At 38.6% G+C, this 16945-nt stretch overlaps 1 protein-coding gene across 1 annotated transcript in view; it reads left to right on the top strand.

The window, feature by feature from the left end:
- The window catches only part of Upf1 (Upf1 RNA helicase), a 294032-nt gene that overhangs the window by 170935 nt on the left and 106152 nt on the right, over positions 1-16945 (top strand). Inside the window, exon 17 of the mRNA XM_090376241.1 lies at positions 13456-13612. Within this exon, the coding sequence (XP_090232367.1) occupies positions 13456-13612 (157 nt within the window). The remainder of the gene's footprint in view (positions 1-13455; positions 13613-16945) is intronic.

A 16945-nucleotide genomic window follows, 5' to 3' on the forward strand; every position in this document is an offset into this window, starting at 1 on the left:
TCAGTCGGCATACCTCATTCGTATACAGTCAACATTGTAGTGAACATTTGTGCTAGCGTTGTGACCACGTGTATGTGCGTAAAGCAATTTTTTTTTTTTTTTTTTTTTTTTTTGTTCAAATTTAGTGACTGTTATTTATTAACTGTACACTACGAAAATGGCCCCAATGAAGAAGAGGGTTGAAAAGGAAGGCGGTAAGAAGGAGATGATTATGGTAGAAATTAAGAAGGAAATCATCGAGAAGCATGAACAAGGTATAAAGTGGCCGCCATCGCAAGATTTTATAAGAAGTCTACGTCAACAATTTGCACAATATTAAAGGAGAAAGAAGAACTAAGGGGACTAGATGTAGCAAAAGGAGTCACGAGAATGTCAAAGCAACGGCCACGTATTCTGGAAGATGTTGAAAAGTTGCTTTTGGTGTGGATAAATGAGAAGCAACTAGCAGGTGATACTGTGACCGAGAACTTGATCTGTGAGAAGGGAAAGGCCTTGTATGCCGACCTTGTCAGTAAACAGCCAGGTACGTCTACAGAAAACGAAGAAGGCTTCAAGGCGAGCAGGGGATGGTTTGATAACTTTAAGAGGAGAAGTGGCATCCATAGTGTTGTGAGGCTGCGAGTTCGGACGCTAAGGCAGCTGAGGCGTTCGTTGCCGAGTTCCAGAAGCTCATGGTTTCCGAGTGTTACCTGCCGCAGCAAGTTTTTAATTGCAATGAAACGGGGCTTTTTTGGAAAAAGATGCCAAAGAGGACCTACATTACAGCAGAAGAGAATGCAATGCTCGGTCACAAGCCCATGAAAGACCGTCTCACCCTCTTGCTGTGCGCTAATGCAAGCGGTGATTTCAAAGTCAAGCCCCTGCTCGTGTATCATTCTGAGAATCCACGAGCCTTCAAGAAATGCAAGGTGCAGAAGAGCCAGTTAAATGTTATGTGGAGGTCCAACAGCAAGGCTTGGGTCACTCGTATCTTGTTCGTTGAGTGGATCAATGAGGTCTTCGGTCCTGCAGTGAAGAAATACCTTTTAGAAAAAAAAACTGCCACTCAAAGTCTTGCTGGTTATGGATAATGCTCCTGCTCATCCTCCAGACCTTGAGAACGACTTACTGGAAGAATTCGAATTCATTAAGGTCCAGTTCCTTCCTCCCAACACCACTCCATTACTCCAGCCCATGGATCAGCAGGTCATTTCGAACTTTAAAAAGCTTTACATCAAGGCACTATTTCAGCGATGCTTCGAGGTGACCGAAGGAACTAACCTTACCCTCCGAGAGTTTTGGAAAAATCATTTCCACATCGTAAACTGCCTCAAAACCATCAATAAAGCCTGGGATGGGGGCACCAAGAGAACCCTCAATTCTGCTTGGAAAAAACTGTGGTCTGATTGCGTTGAGGGGTTTGCTCATGAACAGGAGCTGCCAGTTGTCGATGAAATTGTGTCCTTGGGGATGACCATGAGACTGGAGGTGAATAAGGACGACATTCAAGAGCTGGTGGAGGAATATGACCAGGAGTTTACCACCTTCGAACTGATGGATCTGCATCGCAAGCAACAGCAAGGGGTGATGGAGGAGATCTCGTCTGAGGAGGAGGAGAAAAAAATGGAGACATCCCTCTCTTCAAATGAGATTAGGGAGGTGTGTAAAATGTGGGAAACAGTGCAAAATTTTGTAGAAAAGCACCACCCGAATAGGGCTGTGGCAGTGCAAGCGATGAATCTGTTTAACGACAATGCAATGTCATATTTTCGCGAAATCCCTAAAAGGAGGCAAAAGCAAGTGTCGTTGGAGAGGTTCTTTGTTAAAGTCGCACAAAAAGAAAAAGTCAACAGATAGTAGTGATTCCGTTAGTGACAGTGAAAGTCGTTCTACCCAATAATTAATAAATTCGATTGCTTTTAAAAATATAAAAAGGTATGTATGTATTTTGTATTAATCATTTTTACAGTATGTGAATATTTTTGAGTTTTGGAACAAATCCTCTGAGTTTCCATTATTTCTTATGGGGAAATTCGCTTTGATATACAAGTGCTTTGGATTACGAGCACGTTTCCGGAACGAATTATGCTCGCAAACCAAGGTACCACTGTATATATATATATATATATATATATACACACACACAATCAGGTATTTATACCTTGTCTACTACTATTACGATAAAGGCCTAATACTACAGACAAGTTTGCAAACACAATGCCTGATACATAGTCAGGAGTAGTCCCCCTGTTGAATTTTCTGGCTATGTATCATATTTTCATCTACTATATTCAGATTTTGCATATTTGCCATCCCCTGATTCGACCTCTTGCTAAAATTGCCCTCCCATATCTGAATACAGTGTTATTTACTTATTTATTTCTTTGTTATTTATTATTATTTTTCTTTTTATTTTTGTACAATTTTTTTTTTTTTTTTTTTTGTTTCCTCAGTCCCAGTTCATTTTTGTACTAGATTTTTCAAATTCTTTCACCTGTTTAACCACTACTTCACTTCCATTTTCGACTATCCCTTAAAACTTCTGTTAGTTCAGGCACCGTGTATACTTTTCATTTCCATTTTCACAGACACTTTATTCATTTTACAAACCACACATTAATTATTTATATATATGTATTTTATCAGTGTATTGGGTAGTGATGCTAACCTGTCAAGTGTAATTACAATGTAAAAAATTGAGATTGCCTGCAAGGTAAAAGCAGATTACCTGAAATTAAATGAAATTAAGATTAACATAAAAATAATAATGATAAAAAAAAATGGTACCTAATGCAGTGGGTCCTAGGACTTTAACTACTTCGTCCAAGAATCGACAGCCAAAACCGTAGAAGCTACCACAATATGCAGGGTCTCTGTTTCTGTTATGATGTATACGTACGAAACATATACATCATAGCCGACCCTACACAGACCAAAAGGAGGGAATAAAATTCAAACATAATAAAAATAAAGTTAAAAAGTTAAAATGATGCTGATTAAATCCTGTTAAACGAAAATTGAAGGAAAGTTTGAATTAAAAAATGAGGTTAAAAAGCCCAGTATGAAATTTAAACAAAATAACTTAAGATAAAGGAATAGAGTCAGGTTTTTGAGAACTTACTGTATGCTTAGACCGGTGAAATCGGTGAAATTAGCTGAGTTGGTGAATACCGAGCTACATCAGAGACCAAAGATGAACGCCAATAATTCTCAGTACTGTATAAGTGGGGGGGGAAGGTGTGAATTGGTCAAAGTGAACCATACACGTGTGACTGTGAAGTAAGCAATTAAACAAATGAGGCAAAGTGACAGCAATGGGAGAATCAGTTAACAGACAATAGACAGCCAATCTGTGGGCACCAGCTTTCTACACTGTGAGACACGACAGAGGCTAGGGGATATATAACTATACATTATGTACAGGCCTGAAAGTAATATGAAATCAAACAGCAAATATGTTGTGTGTATCAAAGTTGTTGTTTATAAATTTTTTGAATTTTATAATATTTATTGCTTTTTGAAATGATGGTAGAGGAAAGCTGCAGGGAATTTGCATAGCAATTTATTACAGAGTAGTTTGATATTGACAGAAAAGAGACTTATTGCATATTGTTGCAATTCTGATGCACTGGGAGAGTATTATGTTAGCATGTACTTTTTTAGAAATGTTAGAGTGTCAATGGGTAAAACTGATTACATTAAAGTTAAAAGTATCTCTTTTATTATATATCTTGATTTTGAGGGCTGGGTATACCGTATTTCTCCATGTATAAGACGCACTGTTTTTCGAAAAATTTGGGGTCTAAAAACTGCGTGCGTCTTATACAGTGGTTGTAAATATTTTTTAGTTGCATTTCGCGCTTGTTGTCTTTGCGCTCATTGTTTCACACTTGTTACCGGTATATTAGGTTACGTTCTGCCCAGAAATGGCTCAGAAAAGATTTTCTTACAGTGCTGAATTCAAGTTAAAAGTGATCCAGTTTGCAAAAGTGAATGGAAATCGTGCTGTTGAACGTACGTTTGGTCTTCCTCCAACTGAGAAAACAATCCGAGACTGGCTACGAGAAGAAGAAACCCTACTGAAAACGCCACGGCAGAAGAAGGCCAGGAGAGGCAAGTCAGCAAAATGGCCTGAGTTAGAGAGGGAATTGAAGATATGGATTGAAGAGCAAAGGGCAGTTGGAATTCCTGTGTCCACAAAGATGGTTCAGCATGAGGCAAGAAGAATTGCTGATGAAAAAGAAGTTACTGATTTCAAAGGAGGATACAATTGGTGCTTCAGGTTCATGAAACGGAATGGACTAAGCATGAGTACACGCACCAGACTTGCCCAAAAGATGCCTGAAAGCTATGAGCAGAAGGTCCTTGAATTTCATCGTTTTGTCATTCAATGTCGGAATACACATCAGTTTGAGTTGGGACAGATTGCAAATATGGACGAAGTCCCCCTTCAATTTGATGTCCCAAGTAACAGAACTGTTGATAAGAAGGGGGTTAAAACTGTAACTGTGAAGACAAGTGGACATGAAAAGAGCCATTATACAGTTGTTCTAGCTTGTTGTTCCGACGGAACCAAGCTGCCTCCTATGCTGATTTTCAAACGCAAAACAATGCCAAAAGAAGACATTCCCCGAGGAGTTGTTGTTTGTTTGTTTGGTTTTTTAGGAGCATTCGCAACTAAGGCCATATTGTTCCAGGAATATGTGGTGGTCATTCCCTGACCTTTCCGCATCCTCCATATTTGGTGGTGACGGGCTCGAACCCCGGTCTAATCAAGAAGTGTGTACTACGCACTGCTGCTCCTTCCCACCTGGCTACGGAGGCGCCTTCCCCGAGGAGTGATTGTCCACGTTCATGACAAAGGTTGGATGGATCAGGATGGAATGAAGATCTGGTTTGAGAAAGTTTGGAGCAGGAGACCAGGTGGGCGCTTATGCAAACCTGCCCTATTGGTGCTTGATCAGTTCAGGGCACACACAGCAAAAAATACAAAGAAGATTACTGCAGAGCAAAAAACAAAACTTGCGGTTATACCTGGAGGCTTGACATCCCAGCTCCAACCACTTGATGTCAGCATTACAAACCCTTCAAAGCTACCATAAGAGACGAATGGACCCATTGGATGAAGTCTTCTGGGGACAATTTGACACCAGCAGGAAGAGTGAAGAAACCAACTATAGGAGAAGTTTGTACCTGGATGAAAAGATCCTGGGACAATATCAAGATTGAGATCGTTGTCAAGTCATTTAAGAAGTGTGGCATTTCAAATGCCATAGATGGAAATGAGGACGAGGCAATATATGAAGACAGTGATTCGTCATCAGACACAGATGAGACAAGCTAATAGATGGGAGTTTTGGCAGTGATGAGGAGTTGTATGAATTTTATGATGAATAAAACTTAAGTTCAGTAACTTTATATAATACTATGTAATACATTTTTTTTTTTTTTCAAATTTCGGGCCCCAAAATTATGGTGCGTCTTATACATGGGGAAATACGGTGTGTTGGGAATGAAGGCTGTTGATAGTGATATCCAGATCTAATTAATTATTATTTGTTTTCTCCAGAGTAATTTCTGAAGGGTAAATACCAGCAAAGTCCTGTGTAAATGTAGGGTAGTTAAATACCAACAAGTCATCAATATATCTGTAAAGTTTTATGTCTGAGGGTAGAGAGGTCTCAGACCAGTATAGATATAGGTTAGCTAAGACACAGCTAGTGGGGCTACCCATAGGGGGGTACCCTTGGTTTGCAATTTCCCAATAATTACATTTTTGATGGCAAATCTGTATACTTGCAAACAAAGATATCCCTATAGGTAGCTCCGCTAGCTGTGTCTTAGCTAACCTATACCTATACTGGTCTGAGACCTCTCTACCCTCAGACATAAAACTTTAGTTATATTGATGACTTGTTAGTATTCAATTACCGTACATTTGCACAGCACTTTGCTGGTATTTGTCCTTAAGAACTTACTCTGGAGAAAACAAATAATAATTACTTAGACCTGGATATCACTATCAACAGCCCTCATTCCCAACATTCCCAGCCCTCAAAATCAACATACATAATAAAAAAGATGCCTTTAACTTTAATGTAATCAGTTTTACCCATTGACACTCTAAAGTTTCTAAAAAGTACATACTAACATAATACTCTCCCACTGCATCAGAATTGCAACAATATGCAATAATGCTCTTTTCTGACAATATCAAACTACTCCATAATGAATTGCCATGCAATAATTTCCCTGTAGCTTTCCTGTACCATGATTTCAAAAAATAATTAAATATTATAAAATTCAAAAAAACATAAACAACAACTGTGATACAAACAACATATTTGCTAGTTGATTTCATATTATTTTCAGGCCTGTACATAATGTATAGTTATATACACCCTAGCCTCTGTCGTGTCTCACAGTGTAGAAAGCTTGTGCCCACAGATTGGCTGTCTATCGGGTATTGTGGGTTTTTTATTTTTTAATTTTTTTTCTGTTTATACTTGGGCACGACAATCATGGGCTTGAACCCCAGTCCACTCAAGGAACGCGTGCTATGCACTCTCGCTCCTGACCACTGGGCTATGTCAGGCTTTTTTTGTTATGTCCTGCTGGCTGTTTTGTTGATGTTATTATTTTTATTTAATTTTTTTTTTCTTTTTTTTTTTTTCTTCTTTTTTTACATTTCTTCAACAACAATACCAATGCTGACTTAAACACATGAGGCATTTGTCCAGTCATCCGCCCAGGGACCGACTTTGGTACAAGTTTCGCAACCCCGGACAGGCGGAGCACAAATATATTCCCTTCCTTCCAATTACTTTCTTCTGTCCTTAATAACGACAACTTATTTCTTGTGTGCGATTAGCTGGCCGAAAGCAATATTGAGATGCTATTCCTCTGCTATCGTTCCTTTTTTCTTCTTCAACAAAGTTGTCTTTTCTACACTAACCTTGTTAGTCATTGATTCTCCCTTTGCTGGCACTTTGCCTCATTTGTTTAACTGCTTACTTCCCCTTTACATGTGTAAGGTTCATTCACTTTGACCAATTAACCCCCCCTTCACTTGGGTTACTTCAACTGATATAAATATACTGCACAGAGTTCTTATCAGCTTTCATGTTTGATCTCCGATATAGCTCTGTATTCTCTACACTCAGCTAATTTCACCGATTGCTCCAGTCTAAGCATACAGTAAGTTGTCAAAACCCTGACTTTATTCCTTTATCTTAAGTTACTTTGTTTAAATTTCATACTGGGCTTTTTGCCCTCATTTTTTAATTCAAACTTTCATGCAATTCTCCTTTAACAGGATTTAATTGGCATTATTTTAGCTTTTTTAACTTTACTTTATTTATTTTTATTATGTTTGAATTTTATTCCTTCCTTTTGGTCTCTGTCAGGTTGGCTACGATGTACACATTTCATACGTATACATCATAACAGAACAGAGACTCTGCTTATTGCGGTGGCTCCTACAGTTTTGACTGCTGACTGTTGGAAGAAGCAGTTCAAGTTCTAGGGCCCGCTGCATTAGGTACCATTTTTGTTATTATTATTTTTATGTTAATCTTAATTTCATTTAATTTCAAGTAATCTGCTTTTATCTTGCAGGCATTCTGCAAGGTAAACGTAGAATGCCTCCAAGGTAATTACATTTTTTCCATTGTAATTACACTTGACAGGTCAGCACCCTTATTCAATACACTGATAAAATACATTTGTCTATATTTCATTATAGTTGCTGAGTATTTCTCCTATAATTAGTATTGTCCCAGATCTATAACCCAGTTTAATAATTTATTACTTTTGCTTGCTTACTCAGACGTTCAGTAATGTCATTATATCCTATTATTTTTATCAATATTTATATATATATATATATATATATATATGGTGTTTGAAATTCATTCCCCAGGGGCTTGATGAAATGCCTCAGAATTTTACAAAATGCATTCATCTTTATTTCAGTTGCTAAAAGTTTTTTCAAATATCCAAACTGACATTTATATGAGGTCTGAAGTACATCAGGGAAAATAATTTAAAAGAAAAAAATAAAAATATATATATATATTCCTATTTGAATGTAGTAGTAGTAGTAGTAGAGGCTTGTGATGCAAGAAAGCAAGCTTATGTAGCACCATCCAAAAAAAAACCCATTTCACACATCCATTTCCTCTAAATGTTTGTCCAGTTCCAGCAATCAACTTCTCGCTAGCTAAAGGCAAATTTCTGCACATCTGTTCTATGTCTTTCCTCAATTAGAATTTATGTCCCCTCGGCATTCATAATTTGAGCTAAAGGAAGAATCCCATCAGAATTAATCCTGCTCAGCCCATTCAAGGCCTTATACAACTCAATCAGATCACCTCACAGGTGCCTACTCTCCAGGTGCTGCAATTTGCAGAACTTAAGCCTTTCTTGGTAAGAGCACCCATTTGTTCCCTTACAGGCCTCCAGTCCTGTACACAGTACTCTAGATGTGGCCTGACCATTGCCTTGTATAATGGGATAATCACCTCCCTGTGCCTGCTAGCAAAATTCCTATATATCATTGACAATACCCCATGACCTGCTCTGGCAGCCCATCTGCACTGCTCAGAAAATTTCATATCTGTCTACACAATTACTCCCAGGTCTTTTTCATTTTCTACCACCCTAAGTGTAGTATCACACAGTTGGTCCATTCCTCTGGGGTTACTTCTACCCAAATGCAGTACTTTGTATTTGTGAAAGTTAAACTTCAGTTGCCACTTCTCAGCCCATCTGCCCAAAATTTCTGGATCCTGTTGCAGTAGCACACTGCCATTACTGTCATTAACAACCCTAAAACCTTTGTATCATTTGCAAACTTCTCCATTAAGCCTGATATACCTTTGTCAATATCATTGATAAATATACAAAACAACAGTTGGCCCAACACTGAACTTGGGGGGAACTCCACTAATAACATTAGTCCATGAAGAGAAGCATCCATTGATTACCACTCTCCTTCCTAAAATGAGGCCTTCAGTCCTGTACACAGTACTCTAGGTGTGGCCTGACCATTGCCTTGTATAATGGGATAATCACCTCCCTGTGCCTAGTGGGAGAAGAATCTCTGTCTTCTCCCTCTAAACCACTCCTTTGTCCATTGTAGCAACTTACCCTTCATACTACTTACCCTTCATTCTACTTCACAATACCATACTACTTCAATTTGTACAGTAGTCTTCCATGTGCAACAGTGTCAAAAGCTTTCCTGAAATCCAAGTATATAATATCAAAATTATTTTTTGCCTCCAGTTCCTTTGTAACCACATCATAGTATCCATTCAAATTTGTCAGACAAGACTTTCCCTTAACAAACCTATGCTGTGTCTGAATTATTATTGCAGTCTTGTCTCTAGATGATCCTGCAGTGCATCTTTAACCAGTGACTCTATTATTTTTTCCATAACAAAAGTTAAACTATAACCAGTCTGTAATTACTCATATCACCCTTCAATCCTCCCCCTTTGTGAATTGGGGATACATTTGCACATCCCCAGTGTGTGGGGGACTACCCCTGAGTCCAAGAATGCTCTCATAATTATGACTAAGGGTTTGCTTACTTCCTTTGCTGCCTCCTTTAATATAACTGGATAGATCCCAGGTGCCTTTCTTATGTTTCAGTTCAACAATTTCTCCTCCACTTTGCTCTCAGTTATTACAAAATCATTAAGCACCCTGTTACAGTTTGGTAAACTTCTGGTATTTTCCTCCCTTAATAACTGCTCATATGTGAATGATGCTGTTGTAGATATTGTGATGAACAGGCTGCGACAGAAAGGCTGGCAGGCTCATAAAGAACCATGTTTTAACACTATGGAAGGGATATGTAAGCCAGACCTTCTGTGTGCAAGAGGTGGGTCCCTCTTCCTTTTTGATGCACAAATCGTAGGAACAGGTGATGATCTGGAGGTATTGCATAGACGAAAGAAAAATTATTATAATGATAATATTAGTTTGAAAAATGTTAAAGCCTTGGAATATCACAATATTCAACCTGTTGTGTCATCTATTACTATCTCCTGTAAGGGGGTTTTGTGCTGCACTTCTGCAGACCAACTCTGTGTTTTGGTAATGCCACTGAAGACTTAAAATTTTTGGCAATTCAGGCCTTACAGGGAATGCTGAGCTGGTAGGGGTGCTCATCGGCGAGTGACCACAAGGTGGCATAGAAATATGTAAACACTTGTTTGATGTATTAAACATACAGTATGGAATGTGAGCATTATGTTCACTTAACCTTTGCCTAAACGAATAAAGAGAAATGTGTAAATAAAAATAAAAATTCAGTAGTGCCAACATGTACAACAATATCATCCTTTGTGCCCTTAAAAGATGATATCTACTCTCCAACATCATCAACTTTTCCCCCTGACAGACATACTGGTCCTATTCCACCTCTCATTTTTACACAATATATTACCCATCTGCCTGACAATGGAGTCACCGACACTAACCATCTCCTGAGGGACCAGAACATTCTGCTTTGGAGATTGCTGCTGTGCAGCCTGGTGCACAAGAGGGAGCTCTGGTTTTGAGTTGGGCAGCTGAGAGCTTGATGGGTCCTCCACTTTAATATCTTCGAGGGCATCTACCTGACTCTTCAAATTCTCATAGGCACTCATCAGAACGTTGAGTTGGTGCATAATTTCTTGACACTCTCTGCACCTAGCGTGCGTGTGCGCACACACACACACACACAGACATCCTCCTTGGCTAGATCGTATCCTGTTCCAAAATGGTCCGCAAACATTTCACAAGCCACACATTTTTTGAGTTAAGACTATGATGCAGTGGGAAACCACCCCCTCAGTTCTCCCCTGAGCCACAGCACTCCTGCTACTTTGTGCTGGTTGCTTTGCTGCTCTAGTCTGGGGCATGATATCTGATTGAATAAGATGAAAATTAATAAGATTAATCAATTATCAGTATTACTCTAGCTAATAGATTTCTAAATGCAGTGATAGTACTGCACTATCTAGTTTTACATTATCTACCTATTTACCATAATTAAAAATTTGAATTCTCGTCCACTCACTCTAAACTATAACAATGGCAGCAAGATTCGAATGAAACACTGGTTTTACATATGTTAAGTAGTAACCTACAAAATCTGTCTAAATTAAAAATAACAAGCATAACTAGTTCTATAAAGCTATTTATAAAGTACAATATAATATGACAATCAAGTAAATAAAATGGCAAAACTTATTTCTTGGAGCTCGAATTTGACTGCATCCACTTTCAATTAAACCCATCGTCCTGTAGGGCCAAACCTCTAGTTTGACTCTTTTGTCATACGTTGGCCGTCTAACATAAATCTTCGAAACTTAAGTTTCAATATCCATGCTGAAAACAGTGACTAGTGTTAACAACCAGTGAGCTTTAAATTCTTTTCAGGGATTTTAACACAACTAGCATTAACCAATTCTGTACACTTTTAACTGTGCCCCATTAACTTCCATATCGCAGATCAAGGTGCTGATGCCCAGAAGATGGGCCACCTGCATTCCGTGTTTACGTCTATCAATACCCAAAGAGTCAGTATTGATAGACGGAGCATGGTGTTAATAGAATGCATGGACATGTGTAGTTTCATCTGATAATGCTTTTTGAGATGGGGTGTGTGTATATGGGGTATATACTATGTATAATATTTATTATGTTCTTATTATTTATTTATTTATTTATTTTTAAATCCCCCTTGTGAAACATTTCTGAACCCGTGTTTAAGTGATGACTCCTGGCATTAAGTATGGGCATGTGTGTAGGTACTTGAATACTGTGTGTTTCTTTGATATATATATATATATATATATATATATATATATATATATATATATATATACATACACACACAGGGTGTAAGTGTGGAATCATAGGGAAATTTTTAAAAAATTGCAATACAAACACTTTTATTCATAGAACATGCTCATTGTATCCACTGTTACCCCTGATACAAATCCAGACGAGATACCCAGTCAGCAAGCACACAGTAAATGAGGTCAGGATTAATGGTGTTGCAACATCAATAATGTGCTGCTATAAATGTTCAGTACTGAATTTCCTCTGTGTAGACCAGCACCTTCAAGTGACCCCAGAGGAAAAAATCTAGCAGTGTGAGATCCAGGCCTCTCGTTGGCCTTTCCACAGGCCCTTGATGTCCTATTACCAAAAAACTGTTCATGCATAAAACCCTCTTATGTGGGTGCTGTAATGTGCAGGAGCACCATCTTTCTGGAGCCGTGTCAGCATCCTCATTCAAGACACTGGGGAATGCTTCCTCGTTGAGCATACATAAATAGGCACCTGAAATAACATTTCCTTGAAAAAAGAGGGGACCCATGATACAGTCTTTCCATATGCCACACCATACCATTACATGAATAGCACCTTGTTCCCTGAAAGGAATGAACCAGTGAGAGTTGTTTTGAGACCAAAGCGAGTGTTTGCTCAATTTATCTCATTGTTTCCATAACAAACAGCCTCATTACTAAACAGAATTGTAGAAAGCAAATTTGCGTTTTGAGCATATTGTTCTCTAGCCCAGTGCTTCTCAAACTATCTGTGGTGAAGGACCAGTTTCTTTTATTTCTAATCCGTCACTGACCGGAACTTTTGTGAACTACAAATCTCGCGTGTCGGCAATGGATGAATTGTCGGGGACCGGTAATGTCCGCGACCAATTTCCAATTCATCGCTGACCTGTAACAAACAGTTTATGGCCTGACACCAGTCCGCGGACCACACTTTGAATAGCACTGCTCTAGCCCATTCACATATACTATCAGTCTGATAGTATATGTGAAGATAATAGAGACTGATGGATGGAGTATATTCACATATACTCCATCCATCAGTCTCTATTATCTTTTCGTAATTTTCAAGGTCTGAAGTTTGTATGGATGCCATTTGTCAGCCTTGAGGATGCAATGAATGCTGCTTTTCAATTCTCTTGTCTCAGGACAACCTTCGAAGAGACTTTTTGGGGCCTTTGCATAAATGAGATAGGGTGGCAGTGGCTGTGTCATTTCAAGTCATGCAGTGGCCCTTCTTGAAGGTCCACTGCATGACTTGTATCCTCTATGAATATGGTTTTCCTAAACTTTGCAACAAGTTTGCTAACATAGCTCTACATTTTTCCTTTGATTTAATAGACTGGATGCAGTCTATTAAATTCTGTGGCAACCTCTCTCTGACTCTGATTTCCTATGAGAAGAATTATCTGGACTCATTCTCCCATAATCAAAGACATCTTGGGCTTCAAAGATGAAAATACATGAATTAATTATTTTTCGCTATGATTCCAAACTTATGGGACACCCTGTATACCTGGATTGTTGACGTATTATTGGTTTTATATCTGAATAATAATTTCTTGAAGTGCATGGCACATTTTGTTTAATATAAGAAAATTATTTTTATTAAGTATTTTTATTTCAGAACGGAAGCTGCTCTTGTAGAAAGAATAACTACCCGTTTTCTAAAATGTGGCGTAAAACCTGAACAGATTGGAATCATTACACCTTATGAAGGCCAGCGTGCTTATTTGGTTCAGTACATGCAGTATAATGGATCTTTGCATGCCAAATTGTATCAGGTTTGTTGAAAACGTTGCATTGGTATATTTTAATGAATGACAATAATAAGATAATATCTCTTAAATTTGGATGAAATTTTACCTTTCATTCTTTGTTTATTAAACTCTCTAGGTTTGTCACTGCTATCTGCTTAGTGAGACTATTATATATTGATATATGAAAAATACATGTCTAGAAGTCAGAAAAGCAGTGTTAGTGTTCTGTTGCCCTTTTCTTTGTTTTTGTGTGACCTATTGATTCATTAAGTAAATTTTGGCAGCTACTGTTATTGATACTAAATGCCCCTAACTTTCGATCATGCTTATAAGAAAACAAAACATTGATTGGTGTTGAGTAGTTTCTTTTCCCCTCAGTTTGAACCAACATGTATCCAGTGGTCAAGAATGGCAGCAGATTGGTACAGACATTTGAATAGTCACAAAGTGTCCAAGCCTATGCAAAGTACAATTAATATTCTTGTTGAATAACTAGTTGTAAATTCCTTTGATATAAATAGTTTGTGGTGGAGTAGAATGGAATCTTTAATTGCAGTATGAGCTACATACAGTTAATCCCATCTTGGCATGGTGTTGCCAGGGGGTTTACAGTACATGTTACATCCAAATTCATACAGACATAAGAGATAAATATAATTATGATAAATAAATATGATATAATAATATAAATATGATATACATCCATACATGCATGCGTACAAATACATAAATAATGAAATCATTACATTAACCATAACCACAGAAATTAGCAGTTAGATACTGTTTAAGTTACCGAGTGGGGAACTGGACAAGCGAGGTTGACTGGGGTCACATGTGTGGTGGTCACAGCCATCATTACTGCTAGGTAAATGAAATTTACCTTGCAAATTAAATCTTGTGTAGCGAGGATTCCCTTTCTGTATTTTTTGTTGTCTACCACACTTCTTGGAGATCAGCGTCAATCATTTTCAGCAAGGGCAGAATTTGCTTTGGCAGAAATCTGTCGGTAAGTACTAGCTGACTATGGTCTGCTAGCAGCCATGCTGAATTCTGAAGATAAGAAAGGAATGCACCAACAGCAGTGATCCCAGAAATTCAGCTCTAATTTTACTCCTCGCCACCTTGATTGTGAATAACAGCCTTCTTTCTCTAATGTAGGATCAGAGCTTGTACAGCTGAAGGATGCATAAAATAATTCTGATATCATATTATTGGATTTCAGAAAAGCTTTTGATACTTTTGCAAATAAAAGACTGCTGTACAAACTGAAGTAGTGTGGCATTAAGGGAAAGTTACTGCTATGGAAGGCCTCCGTAGCCGAGTGGTCAAGAGCAAGAGTGCAGTAGCACACGCTCTTTGAGTAGACCGGGGTTCAAGCCCCTGACTGCTGAATACGGTTGATCTGCCAACCTGCACTGGACCAGCGTGGCAGATTATGGTCCGTTTCCCTCAGCATGAATTGTTGAGGAGGCTTCCATCCTGCAGCAGGTTGATAATGGCTGCACTTTACTTTACTGCTATGGATAAAGGGATGGTTGAGTGGTAGAAGACAGAGAGTGGTTTTAAATGGACACTGCCCTTCATGAACTAATGTTATTAGTGGAGTTCCCAGGATTCACTGCTGAGCCCATGTTTGTTTTCTATATTTATTAATGATATTGATGAGGGTATATCATGATTAATGTATAAGTTTCCAGATGATACAAAGGTTGGCATGGTGGTTAATGACAGTAATGAAGGTAGGTGCAACAAGATCTAGAAAAATTAGGCAGATGGGCTGAGAAATGGCAATTGAAGTTTAACATTAACAAATGCAAGGTACTACATATCTCTAGCAGTAATCCTAGGGTAATAAATCAGCTGTGTGGTACTACACTTAAGGTTAGTGGAAAATGAAAAGGACCTGAGCATAATTGAGCAGCATGTTTTCTGAGCAGTACAGAAAGGCTGCCAGGACAGCTCATGGGGTTGTGTCAGTGATATACAGGAATACAGCAGGGATAAGAAGGTGATTATCCCATTGTATAAGGCAATGGTGAAGCCACATACTTGAGCACATACTGCATACAGGTCTGGAAGCCTCATTTTGTGAAGAATGTGGAACTCTTGGAGTGGGTATGGAGAAGGGCAATGAGATTGGTGACGGGAATAAAGAGGCACTGTTACCAAGCCTAGCAGAGAGGTACTGTTACCATTCCTATTCACCCGTGAGGTAGTTTGATTGAGGTGTTTGTCTTTGAATGGCTTCAGCAAACTCATTGCTGATGGGATTTTTCCTGTTGCTCAGACTATTCACATTTGGGAGTATGAATTCAAATTGAGGAAGTATGGTTGTAGAATAGGTGTTGAAGTTTGCCTTCAGCCAATGGGGGTTGATTGCTGTAACAAGGTACCATCTGTTGTTGTTGTTATAGAGGATATTTTGAATAAATTCATGGAAGCCAAAGTATGGGAGGTGATGGATATGTGAAATGTTTTTTTTTTTTTTTTCTTGGCTTGTCCTGTTTAAAAAGCTTGCTTTCTCGTATCATTTGCCACTGTTAATAGCAATACACTCAGCAAAAATATACTGAACTCATTGGCATTGCATGGCCTTGGAGAACATGCAAATTTTGTGGCCATGTGAGGATGTTCAAAATCTTATTTAAAAATGCCTTGGTGCCCAAAATGTTGGTCACCATCAATGGTTGTGATTATCAGAAATGATAAACCTCTGTTTCCAGAAGTGCAGATTGCTAGGTGCCAGAGAATTCGGTCACCCATCCAAACATGCACTGGATTATTATGCTTGATGCTAGAAAACAGCTGATACAGCATCAGCAAAAAAAGTGCCAAAACTTTCTATATCACCTGTCCAACCCATCTAACAGTAATCTGGTTCTTCCTTGAATTTATTCAAACTAACCACCTCTATGACACCAAATTGGAGTTTGGTCCAATATTCAATCACCCACTGGCTTGAAGGCAAATTTCCACACATCTATCCTACAACTACCTTCCTCAATTTGAATTTATGCCCCCTCATGTGTATAGTATGAGTAAAAAGAGGAGGGGAAGAACCTTAGTTGAGTATGAGACACTGGCACCCATGCATCTGTATGGTGCACTTGATAATGTGATGATTGGACCATGCAACCCATTTCCAGTCATCCACTGTCCAATTATTCTGATGATGTGTGCAGTGTAGGCATGTGTGCTTGTGACAGACCATCTGCAGTGGTACTTGGATGGGATGTTGGATGCGATAGCCCAGTCATGCTGGTGTGCGAAACACAGTCCCCATTAAAATGGATCATGCCTCTCCTAGTTGTATTTGCATTGTCGTTTGCTCCACAGTGGAGCAAATGACAGCACTAG

The sequence above is a fragment of the Mastigoproctus giganteus genome, chromosome 1 (genome assembly GCF_048544385.1).
Source record: "Mastigoproctus giganteus isolate SK-2022 chromosome 1, ASM4854438v1, whole genome shotgun sequence".
Taxonomy (NCBI): domain Eukaryota; kingdom Metazoa; phylum Arthropoda; class Arachnida; order Uropygi; family Thelyphonidae; genus Mastigoproctus; species Mastigoproctus giganteus.